Here is an 18,302-nt window from a genome sequence, read left to right as displayed (position 1 = left end):
ACAAATTTGATTAAAGGACAGTATCTTTTCCCTGGCAAATCTTTTAGGAATCAAGTTTTGGGGGAAATAAACTGTGTCATCTTTTAGATTTGTTGGTAACTCACAATCAAGACAAAGCAAGTTATTTTAAGCTACTTATTCTTAAATTCCTGATTTAATACTTAAAAATAAATGTAAAGCCAGAAGAAAAACCCAAAATATGCCATGAAACATGGTACCACAAAAAATATGTTTTAATCATACATTATTTCATGGAATGTCACATGGGGAAAGATTTCAAACTAAAAGCTGTGACTACATTAGCCATGGCAGCATGACAACGTGAGCTGTCATGAAATTGTCCTGTTCCTCTGTGCCACTTTATCTGTTATTTCATGACCACACCCTCCATGATGGAACTCAGTCAGTTAGTAAGAAATGTAAGCAAGTAAATAAAGAAATATTCCATATATTCTTCATATGCCTTAAAGTTTCCTAAACCAAGCAGAACACATTGCTAAAATTTGCTGCTTTGTCACTGCTGCTCTGATTCATGCAGTAATAATGGATGTTCTAGATAAGAGCATTTTAAAAGACAATATACAAATGACTGATCAAAGAGAAGAAATAGTGAACAATTGGAGAAAAAGAAAAAATGAGGGATCTGTTAATAGTTCATTTTGAAAATAATATCCATTTTTTCCATACTGCTTTTGGAAAGGGTTTTAGATGTAGGTTTTTGATACTCCTACAATGTGGCAAAAGTATTGAATGGTATGGGAGGGGGAGCATGTCGTATCTGATGGCCAGTCCCATAATTGAAATTGAAATGCTATTGCATAATACCATTAAGGTGGAACCTTTATTCCAGAATGAATTGCAAAGACATGCTTTCAAGATTAAATTCAAAGGCCTTTGGAAATATGTAATGCTGGAATTCTGCAGAATATCACAGATGCCACCAAAAGTTTAGAAGTCTTTCCAGATATCTGAAATAAAATTGATGAATGAAATGAATGAAAATTTAATTAATTAAGGAATTCTGGGGGTTGAATAGTTTTCTTTTAATATCAGCAGTAATATAGCCATTTACAAGGAAGTTATGCTGACCTAAGGTTTGGTTTTGCATTTCTTCATGAGGAATTCATTCATCTTGCAGTTCTTTTCATGACTTAATATTTTGATCCCTTGCAGTGACCAGTTTGACACTGAACTGTTTAGAAAACTTAGTGTTCTGTCACTTGGACATGGTAGCATTCCCCCATGCTGAAATTTATGTAGCAGTAGCACGTAAGTGCAATTGCTGCTGACATGCTCAGCAGGGAAAGAGTTGACTTGGCTCTATTTTATAACCCATAATACCTCCCAAAACTGATACCCTTCTACAAGTGTGGAATTACTCTGAAATTCAACAGAACAATACTGCTTCAATCTTTGCTTTGAAGATTTTTTTTTAGCTCTTTTGGCTTTTTGGGTATTTTTGGAATTTTTTTTTGTTTGTTTGTTTGTTTGGTCGGTTTTAGGTTTTTTTTGTAACTGTATAGCCTGAGAATTTTAAATACAAGTTTAATTTCTGCAGAAAAGTATTATGGAAATCCCATGAGAAAAAGAAATTATCCAAGTACGGAGTTCCCAAGTAATATGCCAAACTATTTTTGTGTGGCTTTTAACCAGTATGGTTGAAGTCAAAGATTCTGGGTTTTTTTCAGGAAACATGTTCCCTGAATTCATAACAGTGGCCAAATACTTTCAATAGATTATGTGAAATGGAACCAAGATTCTCAGTTTTCATACAGACCTGTGTGCCTCAGAGTCTATGGTCTCCTGCATGCATTTTCTGTCATCCTTTAAGTACCTGCTTTCTTTGGCCATGATGGATTAAATTTACATGACTCTTACTCTTGATTCTAATACTCACTTAGTAAAGATCTAAGTCAAGCCAGTAACACCTTCAGACTGAAAGCAAATTACTCTTGCAGCATTTGAACCAGGTTCTCATTTGGTGTAAATAGCTCTTTTTTAAAAGTGTTCTCACAGTGGTGAATTTCTGTGACTGACAGTTTGACCCCTTAAATTGAATATTTGTAAGGGAAAAGAGCCCAAATGCCAGCACATTTACTTTACCCAACACAATACATAGGAGTTGTCAGGTAGCATACAAAATAATGAGAGCTGCCCCTTCTCTCAACTGGACAAGACAGTCACTGAAGTTCATATATGACAACAAATTATAGATAGAGTAGGTGATAGGTTGCAGAAACATCAAAGGAGCTTGGAAATACACTGATATTTAATTTTAATAACACAGAAACGCTACACTTACAAAATTCCAAAATCCAGCAGATGCTTAAAAATGGAGTTAGCATAAAAAGCAATGACATAGAAATGATCAGGAAATTCCAAGTGTACAGAAGATTAAACAAACACATTGTGTGATCCTGTTGAAGATAAACAACAGTCCCTGTGTGCTGTGAGCATAATCCTTTCCTCAAGAACATTAGGTCAGTTTGGAACTACAGCACTTCAGTGTACCTTTGATTTCATCATTCTGAGAAAATGACACAGGTACATTGAGGGTCTAGACATGTATGAATAAGGAAACAAGAATTTGAAGTCAGATTAGGAGATTAAGGGAAATTCTGTATGTGTGTGTTTTTGAGCATAGAAAGAAAAAAATAAAAAAACCAGAATAATATATATTATATAATAAAATATAATATACATAATATAATAAAATGTAACAACTGGTATCTTATTGAGGGGAATATTGTAATTTGCTTCTGTAGAACTGAAACTATGAAAAAGAAGATACAGTATTACTTAAAGTTTTTTATTCTAATTGGAGTAAGACTGAAGTTAAATGGTTCCATTATTAATGAAATTATGGATAATTAGATTATAGGATTCTTTGACAAGGAGAGTGATAACATTCTACTTAGAGCAGCTGCCTAAGAGAAGATTAAGGTGCACAAATGTGTAGCATGTCCCTTATAAGTTGGTGTGAGGAGGAGACAATGTGACCTAAGCACTTCAGATTTTTTATGGAGTATAGTTCCAAACCTTCTGATCATTATTGTTTCTGTGTATCTACTTGCTGATATGTAAAAAACTGGTGCTCTGATGATTCTTGCTTATCATGCGTTCTTTGGATCCTGCAAAACCGAGGCTAATGGTTTTTTCCATGCTGTTGAAAGACAAACCATGGACGTTATTTATGAAAATCTTGATTAGAGTCTCATCCAAAAGTCTTAGGTGAATAGCTGCACCTGTTCTGAGCAAAAGCCCACCTTACTTTTCGTAGAAAGATTTCAAAGCTGTATTTCTAGAAGCAGTTTTGCTTTGTTGGAAGAGGATCTTTCTTTTTCTTTTTTTTATATAATTATAAAATAGACTGTTTAAGAATAACAGTTGACTTCTTAAAACTGTGTTTTTCAGTCTTGCTATTTGTTTGAAGGAATGTTCTATTTTTGTCTTAATCCTTCTACAACTCATCTCAGTTTAAGAAAACATTTCATCAGTTGAAGAAAATGCTGAGTGTGTTTGAATATTTAAGATGATGTGAAGTGATTCAAATTTCCTTAGTAATGTTATCTAGAAGAGCAAATGAAATATGGAATACCAGAAAGGAGCAAAAATTTTTTTTGAGTACTAAAACTTTTCAAGGAAGAAAAAAAAAGTGTATATTTAATGGAGACATAAATTAGCACAGACCAATATGACTGTAGAAATTTCCTGGAAGTGATACTTTGTATTTCAATGGAAAAACACATTTAAATGAAATACACATTTAAAACTGAAAAATATTCTTGAAAGACTTCTTATGAATATTATGTTCTCTGCTCAGTCCATCATATACCTAAGTGAACAAATGGTCACTAATAACCTGTGTGGGAATCTTGCAGGATTCATCTTTACCATGAATGTATCCAGACTGCTGTACAGTTTGTTAAGTCTAAAGAAGTTTTACTAAGGCTTCTGATAATTCATTTTTCACCCCTAGAAAAAAAATCAAGACGTGACTTTTAGTACATTTTTAAGAAATATTTTTTTTTACATTTCATTTATTAGACTGCTTTTACTCCTTCAGACAGTGAAACATGAAATATTTTCACTCAAAGAAAGGATTTTTCTATAAATTCCTGGCAAGTCCTTTTTTAATACTTGAATTATGTCTGAGTGATTAATTGTTTAGTATAATGGCTATCATGTATAAACAAAATGTGTCTTAAACAATCAGTAAAACTGTAGGTTACCAATTAACTTGTGTTAACTTGCACTGAAAGCTCTTGACAGTGGACAGAGTCCCTCAAGAATCAGACACATGACATTGCTTAGGGGAATAATCTGCAGATTTCTACTGACCTATATCTGGCCATTAGTCATTGAACTTTGCAAGTTATTCTGGTTTTTTGGGGCAGTGAGATTGAAGAAAAAGCTCCCTTGTCAAAATGCTGCTTCTGCTACATCAACAAATAAAGATATTTGGAGCCTCTTATGGGTTTTCACCCATAAGATTGTATCTTTTATAGAATATAAATATTTTATAGAATAAAACTAATACTTGTAAATGAAACAAATCAATAAATGTTTCATCCTATGATACCTTATTGTCCTAATAATAGTGTTGTCAGATATCTAGAGGACCAAGAACTTATATTTGTCTTCAGATTCATCATTAGTTTTAATTATTTTTAAATTAAGTACGTTTTTTCTTTTTCTTTTAAGAAGCTTCCACCTTAAAAGGCATAAATTTGAAGTTTCTGAAATAGCTGGTCATGGAAACTTTATGAACCCCCTGCCACTATGTCAGTGCTGGAACCACCTATACAGAAAACCTTCTGAGACCCTTACTGTGCCACCATTTCTTTTTTAACAATGTTTTCTTTTCCCCACTGCACAACCAGGCTCGACTCCCTTCGTGCTCATCCACCTATAGTGTTTCTGAGGTATACTTTGCACGTGTTCTCTCACACAGTCGACCTGCTCACCCATCACACTTTTTTGATTTTATTTACTTTTTTTCTTTTTTTTTTTTTTTTGCATTGCACTGTGCACAAGTGGGGAAAAATCAGCTGGGGGGGCAGATTTTGCATGATCAATCTGCAACCATGTTCAGCGTGGTTTTAAAATCACTGTAGCAGTCTGGGACCACCATGATGTATAGTCCAGTAGCTAGGCAACTACAGTATAGCATATGAGCATAAATTATATGATAGGAATGTTCTTAGTTATCTCTTACATTAAGTAATAATAACAAATTTACAGATGTTGAGGCCGCAAAATGCTTCACTTGTTAGTCTGACCTGTTTTCGGACAGTGAAACTGGAAGGACTCTGTAAAAATGGCCATCAGGTTATGATCACTAATTACCTGTCTATATATAGGTGGGCTTATGATATCTGAAATTCATTATTAATTCCCAAAGCTCTGGCTCAAGTCACTACCTGCCAAAATGCATATACCATTTCAAATACTTCTATATCAGCTTCATGACGGTCTTCTATAATGAGGTATAGTACCATCTTATAAGAACTGAAAATGAAAATACTTTCACTTGTAATTAGAATGGGGAAGAAAGAAGAAATAGCTTAAGATAAACTAGAATTCACAACATCATGGGATAAAACAAAGTTTTATATATTTATAAAATACTGTAAAATTAATTCCATGGCCTGCTGTGTAAAGATTAGGTTTCAGCATATTATTATAATTGATAAATGGATGAGTACCAAAAAGATGGACTTAAGGTTTCCTGCTATACTGAATCAGTCATGAGTCTGTGTTTTAAAAGAATCCCTCAAAGGTGACAAGATCCCATAAGAAGTTAACAGTTTGCGCTGTCCCTCATGCTGTGGGCCATGTTCTAGATCTGATCTGAATGATAGAATTATGATCTATTCATGAGCAATATAAAAATTCCAAACATAAAGAGCTCACCTACTCAATTGCTTTGTCCCTAAGCAGAGAGACCCATACCTTGCTGATTGTGTATGCAATTTGTTCTCAAAATTTTCAGCTTCTCAATCAATCATTCCTAGCACTTTCTTATCCTTAGTAATAAAAGTTTTTCATAGTTTCAGTGTATGAATAGGCAAAAGATGTCATAGAAAAGTTCTTAAGAAAGATGCTTACCAGTTTTTCTGTCATAGATCTGTATAGATCAATAGTTGCTGTCTGGTTCTACTGGGAGACAAGTAGTTTTAAAAATAATCAAATATGTGTTCTTAAAAGCACCTGATATGTATTCTGCAGATCATTGTGCCTCATCACTTTATTATATGAAAGCCTTATGTTTTTATCATGATTATCATCAAAACACCAATATGGAATAAATAAGTTATACTATACTCACATGCATACACAGACACTTTTTTCCTAAGCTAATACCAGAACAATAAATTAAGTTCAGTGCTTATGGATGCAAGACAAAAGCCATCCTCACTCCGCTCTTCTGAATATCTGTACAAAATTAAGGAGTGGATCAACAGGCATTTCATAGTTCATATCAGCAAAAATGATGAACATACTCTTACAGATGATGGAGTCAATAAGTCACTTTGTCCTGGGGTGACTTTATGGTGCTGAGTTGTATCCCCATTTGTCTGTTTAGCCCAGAAATAAGTTTTGCACCTTTAAGACTGGTTCCAAGAGCAAAGCGGGGGGAGAAGAAGCATTCATTTTTTTTCTCCCGAGCCTTTAGGAAACATCCCTTTGGAAGTTCCTTTCCAAATTTGTCCCAAACCACGACACACTTTCAGGAAAATTGGAGTTTTCTTGCTTTGCCTGCAACTTCAGCCATTTGTCCTTCACTTTATGGAGGGATCATTGTCTTCAGAAGAAACGCAAACCAATGTATTGCAGCTGGTGGCTGGTCAGCATGTATGGGTCTCCTGCTGGATCAGATTCCAAAACCTTTTTTGCCTTCTCCGAAACTACCACTGCTTTGCCATTTGTGCTAAAGAATCTGCTATCTGAAGTATCAAGGTGGCACTGCAAGACTGTGCAAGCAATTCATCCTTTATACTCTGTCCAAAGGCAGGATCTTCATATCCAAATTGCAAATAGCCTTGGCTGCATGCTGAACCAGATCTTGTGATGCAGTAGCTGATCAGAATTTCATGCTCGCAAAACACACAGTACAAGATATAAAAAGCACAAGGTATAAAAAAATATGGGTACATTATTCTCTGGTGGCAGACTACCACCCTGTGTGTTTTTCAGCAGAACATTCAAGCTACTGACAGATCCAAAGGAATAGATCAATTGAAGCTGAAGACGTCTGTGGCAGTTGTAACTATTTGGAGAGGCAGGAGGGGATTTGAGGTATTCTGAGGTCCATAAAGGATTTGTAGTCTAGTTTCCATCTTTTTAAGAGACTCTTCATTCAAAAATGAAGAAGCTTAATGTCAGGATGCATGTCAAACAATGCTCAACGTCATCCTCTATTATTTTACAAAATGGGAAAGGCTGCTGATGAGTAAACAACATCTTGACTTCTAAATTATATGATAGAAAATCTCCCAAACTGAAGTATTGTTAAATCATCTCCAGAAGCCTGTCAGTAATTTTGATCATGGGAAGAAAATTAGTAATGGTGTTTTACATGATGTCTCGTACCCAAGAAAAAAGAACCACACTTCTGATAGGATCTCCAGGTTGATTTGTGTCCACACATATTTCTGTGGCTCTTATTCAAAAAAAAATACTTTTCTTAAGCTAATTCTTAAGGCACCAAGTTAAGATCTTCTTAATTTTCTGCATCTGAGTCATCATCAAATAGCTTTGGACCTTCAGAGGATATCTGGAACAAAATGACAAGAGAAGTGGAATCAGTGCTGAGATTTCAGCTGAACCTGCCTTCTGACAAAGGTACAATGAAAGATGAAAGAGATAACTTCATGTAAATGATTTCAGAAATCTCCTTTTAGGAAACAGAGGTATTAGATTCATTGTAAAATTTTGTCACGATTTTAATTGTTCAGGAAAGGTCTGGAATTGAATTGACTGACTCTAGTACAACTCAAATTGTCAAAAAGGAAGTCGATCTGTCAAGGATTTCCTGTCACATAGAAGGTCTTTGATTGAAGAAGTAAAAGATCTTCCAGCAGAAGACAAATAGGACCTCTGTATGTATTCTTCATTGTGAAGAATTTGAGGTAGAATTTGCTGCCTGTTTTTTTTATAGAAAACATCCTTGTAGAGGCTGTTTTGCATCTCAGAGTCCAATAATTAGAAAAAGCTTCTTTTCATCTGTTCTTTTTTATTGCCACCAGTAGCATGAGTAGAACTGCACATGTGGTCAGCTGATGCCTATTTGAGAGTAATGGGCAGAAAGATTTTAGAAACTTCTACTTACTTTTAGGTACAGAGAGGTTTGTTGAGTTGCAGGCATTATGGTATAGGAGTATTATACAGACTCTTAGCCCCAGTCAGCTCCTTAACAATTCCACTTATCTTTAATGAGGTCTTCAGTGAAATTTAAGTGAGTTTCTTTAAAAAGAGATTTCCTTGTGTCAAGAGAAGTAAAGCTTTAATTCTCTAAAATGGTATGATGATAAAATATAAGCTTATATTCTCTTTAAATTTCACAGTGTGCAATGAAGTTTTTCACCCTTGAAGAAAACCAGGTGGCTTCCTGCCTGTAATTTTTGTGGATGTTAGCAGGACTACTTAAATGGTTTGTCTAAGAGTTAAGTTATTAATTAGGACTTATAATGACTTAACAAATGTGCAGTATAGTATGTGTAGAATAGATATTCAGTTGTCACAAAACACAGTAGTTTATTTTTAAACAGTAGTAGTTCAATTAAAATAATAAATCAAGTCAGCTTCACTTAAGTTTTTAGAACTACTCTGACATCAGCTTGTATCATAAAAATATCATTCACAGTGTTAATTGAACAGATTATTCAATGAAGGTCCATAGTCTCTAATTTATAATATTGTCTTTAGATAGTGTTATGCAGCAGCACCATTTTTTATTCTCATTTGTATCTCAAACTTTCTATTAGCAACATCATTTTCTCTCTCCCTGTCCTCTGGCTTTTGCATGCGCTCTGTGTTTGGCTAAAAGCGTAATGAAGGAAATCTATTGATCTGCTTGTTGGAAGGATAGTGGCAACAAAATGTTTAATGAATTGCTACTCCCTGCTTTCCAAAAAATAAAGTTTTTCAAAGAAGAAGACACTCGGGTCCATAGCTTGTCATGCATTTTATTTAGCCTCATTGAGCGGTTAGAACATGATGTCTTTTATTGTGAAAGATCTGCAAAATACTGCGTTAGTTCTCTCTCCCATAAAGAATATTATTTCCGTAAAGATAGGTTTGGAAAATGTATTGGCTGCATACTGATTGATGGGAATTAATTGTGTACTTAGCATTGCTAATAATACAGCAGAGACCTGTATTATCTTGTTGAGAGTCACCAGTACAGGGAATTAAGGAGCAGTATTCATAGAACAGGAGGAAATACTATTTCCTGTAATAGGTAGTTGACCTTAGAATACCATTCAGAGACTGCATGAAAATTTTTAAGTGCTGTGAGTTAAAGTATTTTATATAGTGTACATTACAAAATGTTGTAAATAACTGAATCTTATTCTTCAGAATTAAAGCCAGGTAAGAGACAGGTTCTCCTTCTGCTTAGATTAGTTTGAATACAAGGCAGTGCTGAAAGACCAGGAACTGCAGCTCTGGCTTTTAGGTGTTTACCACTAGCATAGAACCTGAATTCAGCTTTAGGTACAGGATGCTAAGTTCCCTGTTGGTACCTGTTGTAAATCTGCTCTACATAGCCCAAATTATGTACATGTAAGCAGGTCCCCTGTTCTTTTCTCGGATTTCACGTAGAAGTCCAGCTAATAGACAACTTGGTTCATTGCATCTGACATACAAAAATATACTGAGCCATTCAACAGAAATTTCTGCTGATAGATTCCCTTTCTTGTTGCCTTATGAATGCCATATATTTTGTAGAGATGCTCTCTCAAATTTGAAATAATGTTTTTCCAAGAAATAAATGAACACAACAGAGCCAATAACAATCCAATAATCATTTGGGGTGTTGGCACAATCTACTCCTGGTTTTCTCTGGTCTTGTGTTTTTTTGCAGTTGCAAATAAAACAATGAGTTTTTAAGTAAAATTAGAATTTATAGGTATTTCTCTTTCAAACATTAGCAAGAACTCAGGGCTTTCTATTTGGCAATTCCATTTCAAGGATTGCATTTTGATTTGCTAGTAGTACCACCTTACTCTACACTTAAGAAAAATTAATTAATTAAAATTCTTACTTTTAGAGAAACATGGTTTCTTCAGTGCACATTAAAATGCAAAATTTTATGAAAAAACAGTGATCTTCCTTATTCATAGAAAATAGTTTTGCTAGCTATCTTCTTTCATTATATTAGGATTAAAAAACATCTTCTATAGCATTCTCTCTGTCATATGAGACTAGAGTATGGCAAAATTTCGAAGTTACATCAGGAAGGACAGTGTGTTATTGCAATAATCTGATCAAAGTATACATTAATAACTTTGATTAATGACATCATAGATTTATTTTTTAATTCTTTAACAAATGTTGCTATATATTTAAATGCTATTTCTCTTTATTCACCCATTGCTGAATCTCAAATTAGATCCATTATTAGTTCATACATTCAAAATAGAAGCAAAATGTTACTTAAACCTACAGCTGCTCTGTGCATGGTACTTAGCTTTTGACTCCAGCCAAATAAAATTATCCTTTCATATTAACATTCTGCACTTTCATTCTGTACTAATAATTTTGATTCAAGCACTTAGTTAGTTTAGAAAAAAGAGCTATTTAATAGTTGGGAGAGTGGTAAAAGATGGGGTTTTGAACAGCATCTCATTTAATTTTACAGATTTTTACTTAAACCTTATCTATTCAACTTTAAAAAACCAATAATACCTTTTATTGATTTTTATTATGGTAAAATGCTTTCCAGGTCTGCATTTATCAGAGAAAAAGCAAATAAATAATTTCTATCCTTCCCCATCTGGAATTTAAAATTCCCTACTTTCTGTTTCAAAACAAAGCTTTATGTTTGAATTTTTAGTTATTCCCCCTTGCTTCTTGTTCCACGAAACAGGAAGACATTTCACCTTGCCTTTTGGTAGAGATGTGCAATCCTTTATGAAACAAATTAGATAAAACCAAAGAGCTATCAATGTCATTTTCATTTTGTTTGATTATAGCATAGACTCCTTTGCATTTTCCAAAGTCAGTCTTGCCATTATTTTGCTGTAAATACATCATTAAAGCAAAGGGGTTGGTTTTTTTTCCATTTTCTTGTTCTGTACCATACCTCCGACTGTATGGCAATGAAATTGGCTTGATTAGATATAACTGTGAGGGTTTTTTTCTAGACAACCACTGTTTTCTTTTTACATCCAGTATTATGCTGCTCACCAGCATACAGGATTTAGAATTTATTTTCTTTCTACTTAAATCAGCTTTTTAGAGAAGCCAGACATTATTTTGCATTGTGTTACACTAGTAATAACACTTAGTGCAACTGTTCTCTAGCTCCAGCTCCCAAAGCAATCTAGTTCTGAAGAGTCAGCTCTTGTAATAGAATCTATAAAAAAACTTAGTCTAAAGTCTGAAACAGCAATGAATTAAAGTAGAAGAAAGCTTCTTCTGCTGTTAAAGCTTTTGGAGTAATCACTGGTGTAAAATGCCATGCATGTGATTTAATTTACATGTATCTCTAGTGGGTAGTCTGTTTAAATACATGGAAATCAATTAGATACTCAGAGCAGTGTCAGTATCAGTCATGCACAGCTCAAATGTCTGTGGGTTCCTATGAGTGCTCCCCAAGTTATCTTCCTGTTTTTCCCATTTTTCAAATGCTGCTTTTAACATAGAAACAACTTATTTTGCTAAGCAGTATTGCCATGAAGTCTTTTTTTTTTAAGAACTGGAGGGCAGAATGAATGTCCTTATTCACAGTATTTTCTATTTCCCTTTCTCATCTTTGAGATGAAAATTCAGTGTTGCTACAAGCCCAGCCAAATTATTACTGTGTTCTCAAGTGCATAACTGCTGTGGAGAGCCTGGTGATTGCTGTTGTGCTGGACCTTGCAATCCAGACTGCCAAATTCAATACAGTACTAAAGGAATTATCCTCAATTTATCCTGTTGAGACTTTGAGGCTCAAAGCAAAATCTGAAATGCAAATCCTGTTTCTTCTCTTGCATCTCTGGTTACTTTCAAAAACAATTTCTAACTTGGGTTTAACAATAGTTTTTAGTGCAGAATTTGTTCAGTCCCAGCCTCTCCTTTCTATAGCTTACGAACACTCCAAAATCATCATGTTATTCATCCAAGACCATTCTTATTTCACTTTAAGGATTCTCCTCAGAGGAATATAGTCTGTGTTTCTGTCTCAGCTCAAAGGCAGAAATCCAGCTCTTCAGTACATATAGTTCATACAGTAAGTTCACTGTCTGACATTTACTACTCAGATTCATGAAATGAAGATTTATTTTTCTTACAGTTGTTGCTCCCTAGTTTGAATCTTAAACTTTAAAGAGCTTTATTTATTTTTATACTTTAAAGTGTACAAGTCTGAGGTTTTGACTGAATATCGTATACATGAGAGACTACAATATACGCCAGATATAAAATTATTGTTATCTGTTTTTACTAGTTTTGGCTCTTGTACTTGAAGCGCTTCAGATTTAATTTTCCTAGCTCAAATAAAAATATTAAGCTTAACTAAAATCAGCTTCTTTGAAGTTACGCTAGTGCAGAAATTATGATCATACTACATGGGGAAACCTGTTTTGTTCCTGCTCACATACTTAAAAAAGTAGTCCAACCATTCACTTTAGAAGGATAACAACTCTAAAAATCTCCAACCAAAATTTCTGGTAAACACCAAGAAAAAGGTGAAATTTAACTTTAAAGATGCTTTAAAAAATATAAGAAATTGTGTGGTGGGTGTTGCTGACTCTTTGGGCCTGAAGGTTCAGTGCTCATTTGATCGGTGACTTCTGAAGCCACAAAATCACATAATAGAGTTTATAAGTTTTGATTGCTTTGTTCCTGTTTATATGTGTTCATGTTCCTTTACCTGTGTGGTCAGCTTCCAGGAAGCTGATTGTAAGCATGAAATGGGAATTGTAAGCTTTGTTAGCCTACAAGTTGGAGTCAGACTCATTCAAACTTCAGTGGATGAGAGGCATTTTCAGTCCGCAGACCTTGGACCAAAGAGATAGGGGCTGTAGGCCTAGAGGCAGATAGGAGCAGAAGCAGTAAGGCTAAAAATTCCAAACATGCCTCTCCCAATTCCCCACCAACATTTATTCAGATGCTGACAATGACTAGACATTAAGAAAACGGAATTGTGTTTTCCAGCAGTAGCAGGAGTGGTGAATGGCAACTCCATCCCTTTTGCTTCTGGAACAGAAAGTGTAGTTCTGTAGCAGGAAGGCCTGAATGGGTGCCGAGGAAACCTCTGTCACATTTTCTGTCTCCACATTTGTGCTGACTTGATTTTTCTTGCTAGAAAATCTTCTTGCACCACTTTCAGGAGTATTCATTTTCTGTGTGTCCTTCTTGAGACACAGGCTGTGTGATTTTGACGTCGTGCCACAGCTGGCAATGTGAACTCCCAGCCCAGAAAGCCAGTTGTATCCTGGGCTGCATCCAAAGCAGCCTGGGCAGAAGGGTGAGGAAGGGGATTCTGCCCCTCTGCTCTGGTGAGATCCCACCTGGAACCCTGCATCCAGCTCTGGGGTCCCAGCACAGGAAGGACATGGACCTGTTGCAGTGAGTCCAGAAGAGGCCATGAGATGATTCCATGGCTGGAGCACCTGTCCTGTGAAGACAGGCTGAGAGAGTTTGGGCTGTTCAGCCTGGAGAGCAGTAGGCTGCAGAAAGACCTTTACAGCCTTCCAGTAGCTGAAGGGGACTACAAGAGAGCTGAAAAGAGACTTTTTACAGGGGTATGTAGTGATAGGACATGGGGAAATGGCTTTTTAAGCTGAAAGAGGGCAGGTTCACATTAGATGTTAAGGGTAGCGAGGCACTGGACAGGTTGTCCAGAGAAGTTGTGGTTGTCCCATCCCTGGAAATGTTTGGAGTAGGATGGGGCTCTGGGCAGCCTGGTCTACTGGAAGGTATCCCTGCCCATAGCAGGGGTTAGAACTGGATGACCTTTAAGGTCCTTTCCAATGCAAACCATTTTGTGATTCTATGCTGGACATTCTAAATACAGTTGAAATAAATGGCAACTGAGGATCTAATCTCTACAATTCAACTGTAGGCATGTCAGGTTACATTTAGTCTAAATGTCCTTGGGTCTCAGTTTCCCATCTAAAATCGAGTCATCCCTCTGCTTCACAAACAGTTTGCAAAAATAAATTCCTTTGTGCGTATTACAAGGTTTTATTTAGTAGAACCGAGCCAAACAGAGAAATCTATAAAGAATTAAATAATTACCCATTTAGCAGGCAGTCTGAATCATGTTTAGTAAGTAAAACATGAAACTAGTCGAGCAGGGAGATTAAAATGAAGTAGCTTTATCTTGTCTTATGCAGAATCCCTGCTGAAAGTAATTATGATGAAATTACAGTGCCTTCGTGTCAAAGAAAAAATGAGTTGCCCAGATAACATTGATCTGTCCTAAATGTTGTTTCACTTAAACTTACCAGTTTTACTTGACTACATTTGAATAAAAAAAATACTTTAAAATTTTATTTTAAGGGTCATGCAATTCAATAAAAATAGTTTCCTTTTTTTTGTTTTTTGCAGTAATATAGATATTTCACTTTTAATGCTGCATGGAAATTGGCTGTTGCTGGGTGAAGAAATAATGTGGAAATAACTGAAATTTCATTGAAAAACAAAATACTTGTAATTAAAATGAAGCTTTTGAATGTCAATTATACAAGTCAAGGGTTAGAGAGTAATTTATGGAGTGCTTGAAGACAAGAATTTCTATACAACACTCATGTATCTGACTGAAAACAGCTTAAAAAGTTGGTTAATCTGGGACAAGAAGTTCAAAAAGTTCTAATGCTGGTCAGATAGGATATAACTCAGACATCTAATGTATACTCATAAGGCTAAGTGGTTTCTCAGTCAAATTGCCAGGGTATGAAATCACATGAAAATAGGCAAGTAAATACCATTTCTGTGGCAAACAAAAAGGATAACAGAAATTTTTTTTGCCCTTGTACCTCATAGGAACTACAACTTTGTCTGCTTTTGTTTACGCTATCTACTTCTCAAACTGGAGGCTATTTCCAGGGCATTTGGAGAATGTTCAAGATTTTCATTCAAACAAGTAAAAGATCTTGTTCACAGTTAGTAACACAAGTAGTAGAACATTTTATTTTTTTCAAGTGCAGTGTTTCTAGAGATTTTTTGTGTCTTACAAATCCTACTTGAATTTTGATAGCACAGGTTAGAAATACCTGTTGGAGTTTGTGCACAGATTTGGCAATAATGTTTATGACTTATTTAATATTGGCTTTAGCTTATACAAGATACCTGATCTCTTCATATTTGGGTATTATAATTATTGCAGCTTCTCTGAACAAAAAGCAGTATGATCTTGAATAAGCTCTGAACCACCCCTAAAGTATCACCAAAACATGCCATCTTTCCAGTGTTACTCATACAGCACTATTTCCTCCTGAGAACACAAAATGCACCTCATATTTTTTCATACAAAGGCAAACATCTAATTAAAACTACTCTGAAGAGAAGAAATCCCTCTTTGCTTCTTTCAATTCTCTGCTATGAAGCTTATACTGCCAGTTTGTAGTAGCCAGTTGACTTTTTTGTTAGCTTACTGTGGTTTGCTATTTTGTCTCATTTTTTTTTCTGTATATATCACATATCATATTCTTCCTGTTTTCTCATTGTGAGGTGTTCAGCTTGCAATTTTAGTTGGCATGTAAGATTTCTTTGAATCATCTTCTGGAATAAATAAATGTGTTGATTTTACCTCTCCAGGACAATGTCAATTTATGTTGAGAGGTGACTAATCTAAGAAAACTGCCTTCTGCCTTTTCATCCCATATTGTTTGAAATACTGGATAATACTTTTTTTTTTTTTTTTTAATACTGTTCCTGTTTCCTGTAAAAGGAACCACCCTTATGTTTCTATGGTGTATTCATCGATCCACCTCCACTGTCCTGTTTGAATAGTAGTTAGGATGAACCATAATCTGACCATAGAATTTCATATGTGTGTTCATAGTCTACTGGGAAACAATTATCAAAATTCAGTAAATCTCTATGTAAAGTGTAGGTGATTAGAAAAAAACTCAGAAAAGAGAGCTCAGTAATATATGGATGAAGACATATTCAAGATTTAAAATTTACTTCTGTTCAGTGTCTAATCTACCAAGTATAACACTTAATAAGTTGTTAAAGTCTGCTCCTAAAATTATTCTGGCTTGAAATAATTTTCTGTTTATTTCTTCGCACTGGCTCCAAAAGAGATTTCTTGTGTGGAATACCATATTATTTATTACTCATATTTAAATTTTGGTGAGCTGAATCCCACCATCAGCGTGCTTGTTTTAAAAATTGTGTTAATGCGTAATGTCTACTGCTTTCAAATTCCTTATGCTCACTTTTCCTTCCATTTCAGAAGTGGTCTCAGTATAATTAGAAAAAATTATTCTGTTGTTTTGAACTGACTTTAATCCTAATTCAGATGGCCATTAAGCATTCTCTTAAGACCTTGTGTGTTCAGCTCAGTGTAAAAGTGTTGTTTGAATAAGAATTGATTCCTGAAATTGGAATATTGCATGTCGTAATAGGATTTTTTAATCCTCACAAACTTTATTGAATGTTTTGTGAAGTACACAATTCCAGATACACTTTTTTTTTTAACTAGACAATCTTTAAGGTCCCTTCCAACCCAAGCCATTCTTGTGAATGTTTTTATAATAATTTTATTTTTATATTCCATATGAATTAAATCAAAGCTATTCTCTCTGTTCCTCAGGATAGATTTAACACAGTTCTTTTAATGAAATCAACATTGTATTTCACTGCATTTTTTAATTTGCACCTAGTTTAACCTTATGGATATTGCTTAGAACACCACACCAAAATCAGTTTTTATAAGTATTATCAGAGCAGCTTGAGACATTGTTATTCATGGTTTAATTTTCTCTTATCTATTTATTTAGAGACACTGAATAATGTATGTTGCACTCTTAGAGGATAAGAAGGTATTTCAGGCAGAAGACACTGTGCAAACCCCTACAGTTGTAAATCAAATCACATGTGATTGAAATTTGTTTAAAGCAGGCAGATATTCCAGAGACCATTCAAATGGCACGAGTACGGTGTATATGGTCCAGACCTCCGGTCATGAAATTACTAATAAATCACATGCAGAACAAAAGCAGCAGCAGCAGCATACTTGCTCACATCACAGCAGATACCTTGTCCTCATAAAGCTGCTGAAGTTTTAAGGAGGCTGCATGAGTTCTGCACTTTCTCACCAGGAGCAAGTGCAGCAGGTGTGCAATACCTCCTCAACAGGCCTGCCTGGTGTTGGGGAGAGTGAGAACACGGCTCTGAAATTGTTAACAGCTGCTGTGCTTTGCTTACCCTGCTTCCTTCATTACAGCTTGGCGAGCTCATTCCCTCTGCTGTACCTTAGTCCTCTGTGTCTGCCTGTGTTTGGGTTTCTGCTGGTGGTTCCACATTCTGCATGCTTTACTCAGAGTGGAGCAATGTGCTTGCCCATAAGTGCTAAAGGTTATGGGTCAGCCTCCTGCAGGCTCTGTGTTCCTGAGAAATGGGCTCTTTCTGTTGGTGGTAACTCATGTTTTGATGTCACTGTTCTGAATTGTTCTTCATGTTGTAATATTGAGTTAAAATGTACTCCCGTGAAAGTTAGCTTTTCATATTGGGCTGGAAACTCTTCATCTTCGTCTAGCAATTTGTTTTATTATAACCAAGGGCTTTTAATTGTACCTCCCATAATGAAGAGCTGACTTAATACTCTGTGCTAATCTTGTTATGACTTTAAAAAGGTAAGTAATTTCTCTAACAATTCCTAACAGTCATGGTAGAGTGTTAAAGGGTTTCTCAGTTTTCTTTTTTCATTATTTTTCACATGAATTTTTCACTTGTAGCATGAACTTTTCTTTGTGTCTTTCTCTATTTTTCTTGATTTTTTTAAGACTGATTTTTATTTGCAGCAAAACATATTATGTAAATTTAAATGAATCCAATTTAGTACAGTCACTGATTTTGTTTTTCAGACCTATCATGACAGATAGAAGTTCCTGCAGGACTCTTTATTTTTACCATTC

General features: G+C 35.1%; 1 protein-coding gene across 28 annotated transcripts in view; it reads left to right on the top strand.

Annotated features, from left to right (window-relative positions):
• GPHN (gephyrin) overlaps positions 1-18,302 on the top strand; it is a 264,585-nt gene that overhangs the window by 191,585 nt on the left and 54,698 nt on the right. For 15 of the 28 annotated variants that reach the window (XM_033515109.1, XM_015630244.2, XM_033515127.1 and 12 more), the window contains one exon: positions 4,884-4,925. The exons of the other annotated variants lie outside the window; for them this stretch is intronic. In XM_033515109.1, the coding sequence (XP_033371000.1) occupies positions 4,884-4,925 (42 nt within the window). The remainder of the gene's footprint in view (positions 1-4,883; positions 4,926-18,302) is intronic. 28 annotated transcript variants of the gene reach the window in all.

Source organism: Parus major, chromosome 5 (assembly GCF_001522545.3).
Source record: "Parus major isolate Abel chromosome 5, Parus_major1.1, whole genome shotgun sequence".
NCBI lineage: Eukaryota > Metazoa > Chordata > Aves > Passeriformes > Paridae > Parus > Parus major.
This window is presented reverse-complemented; position numbering and strand designations above follow the sequence as displayed.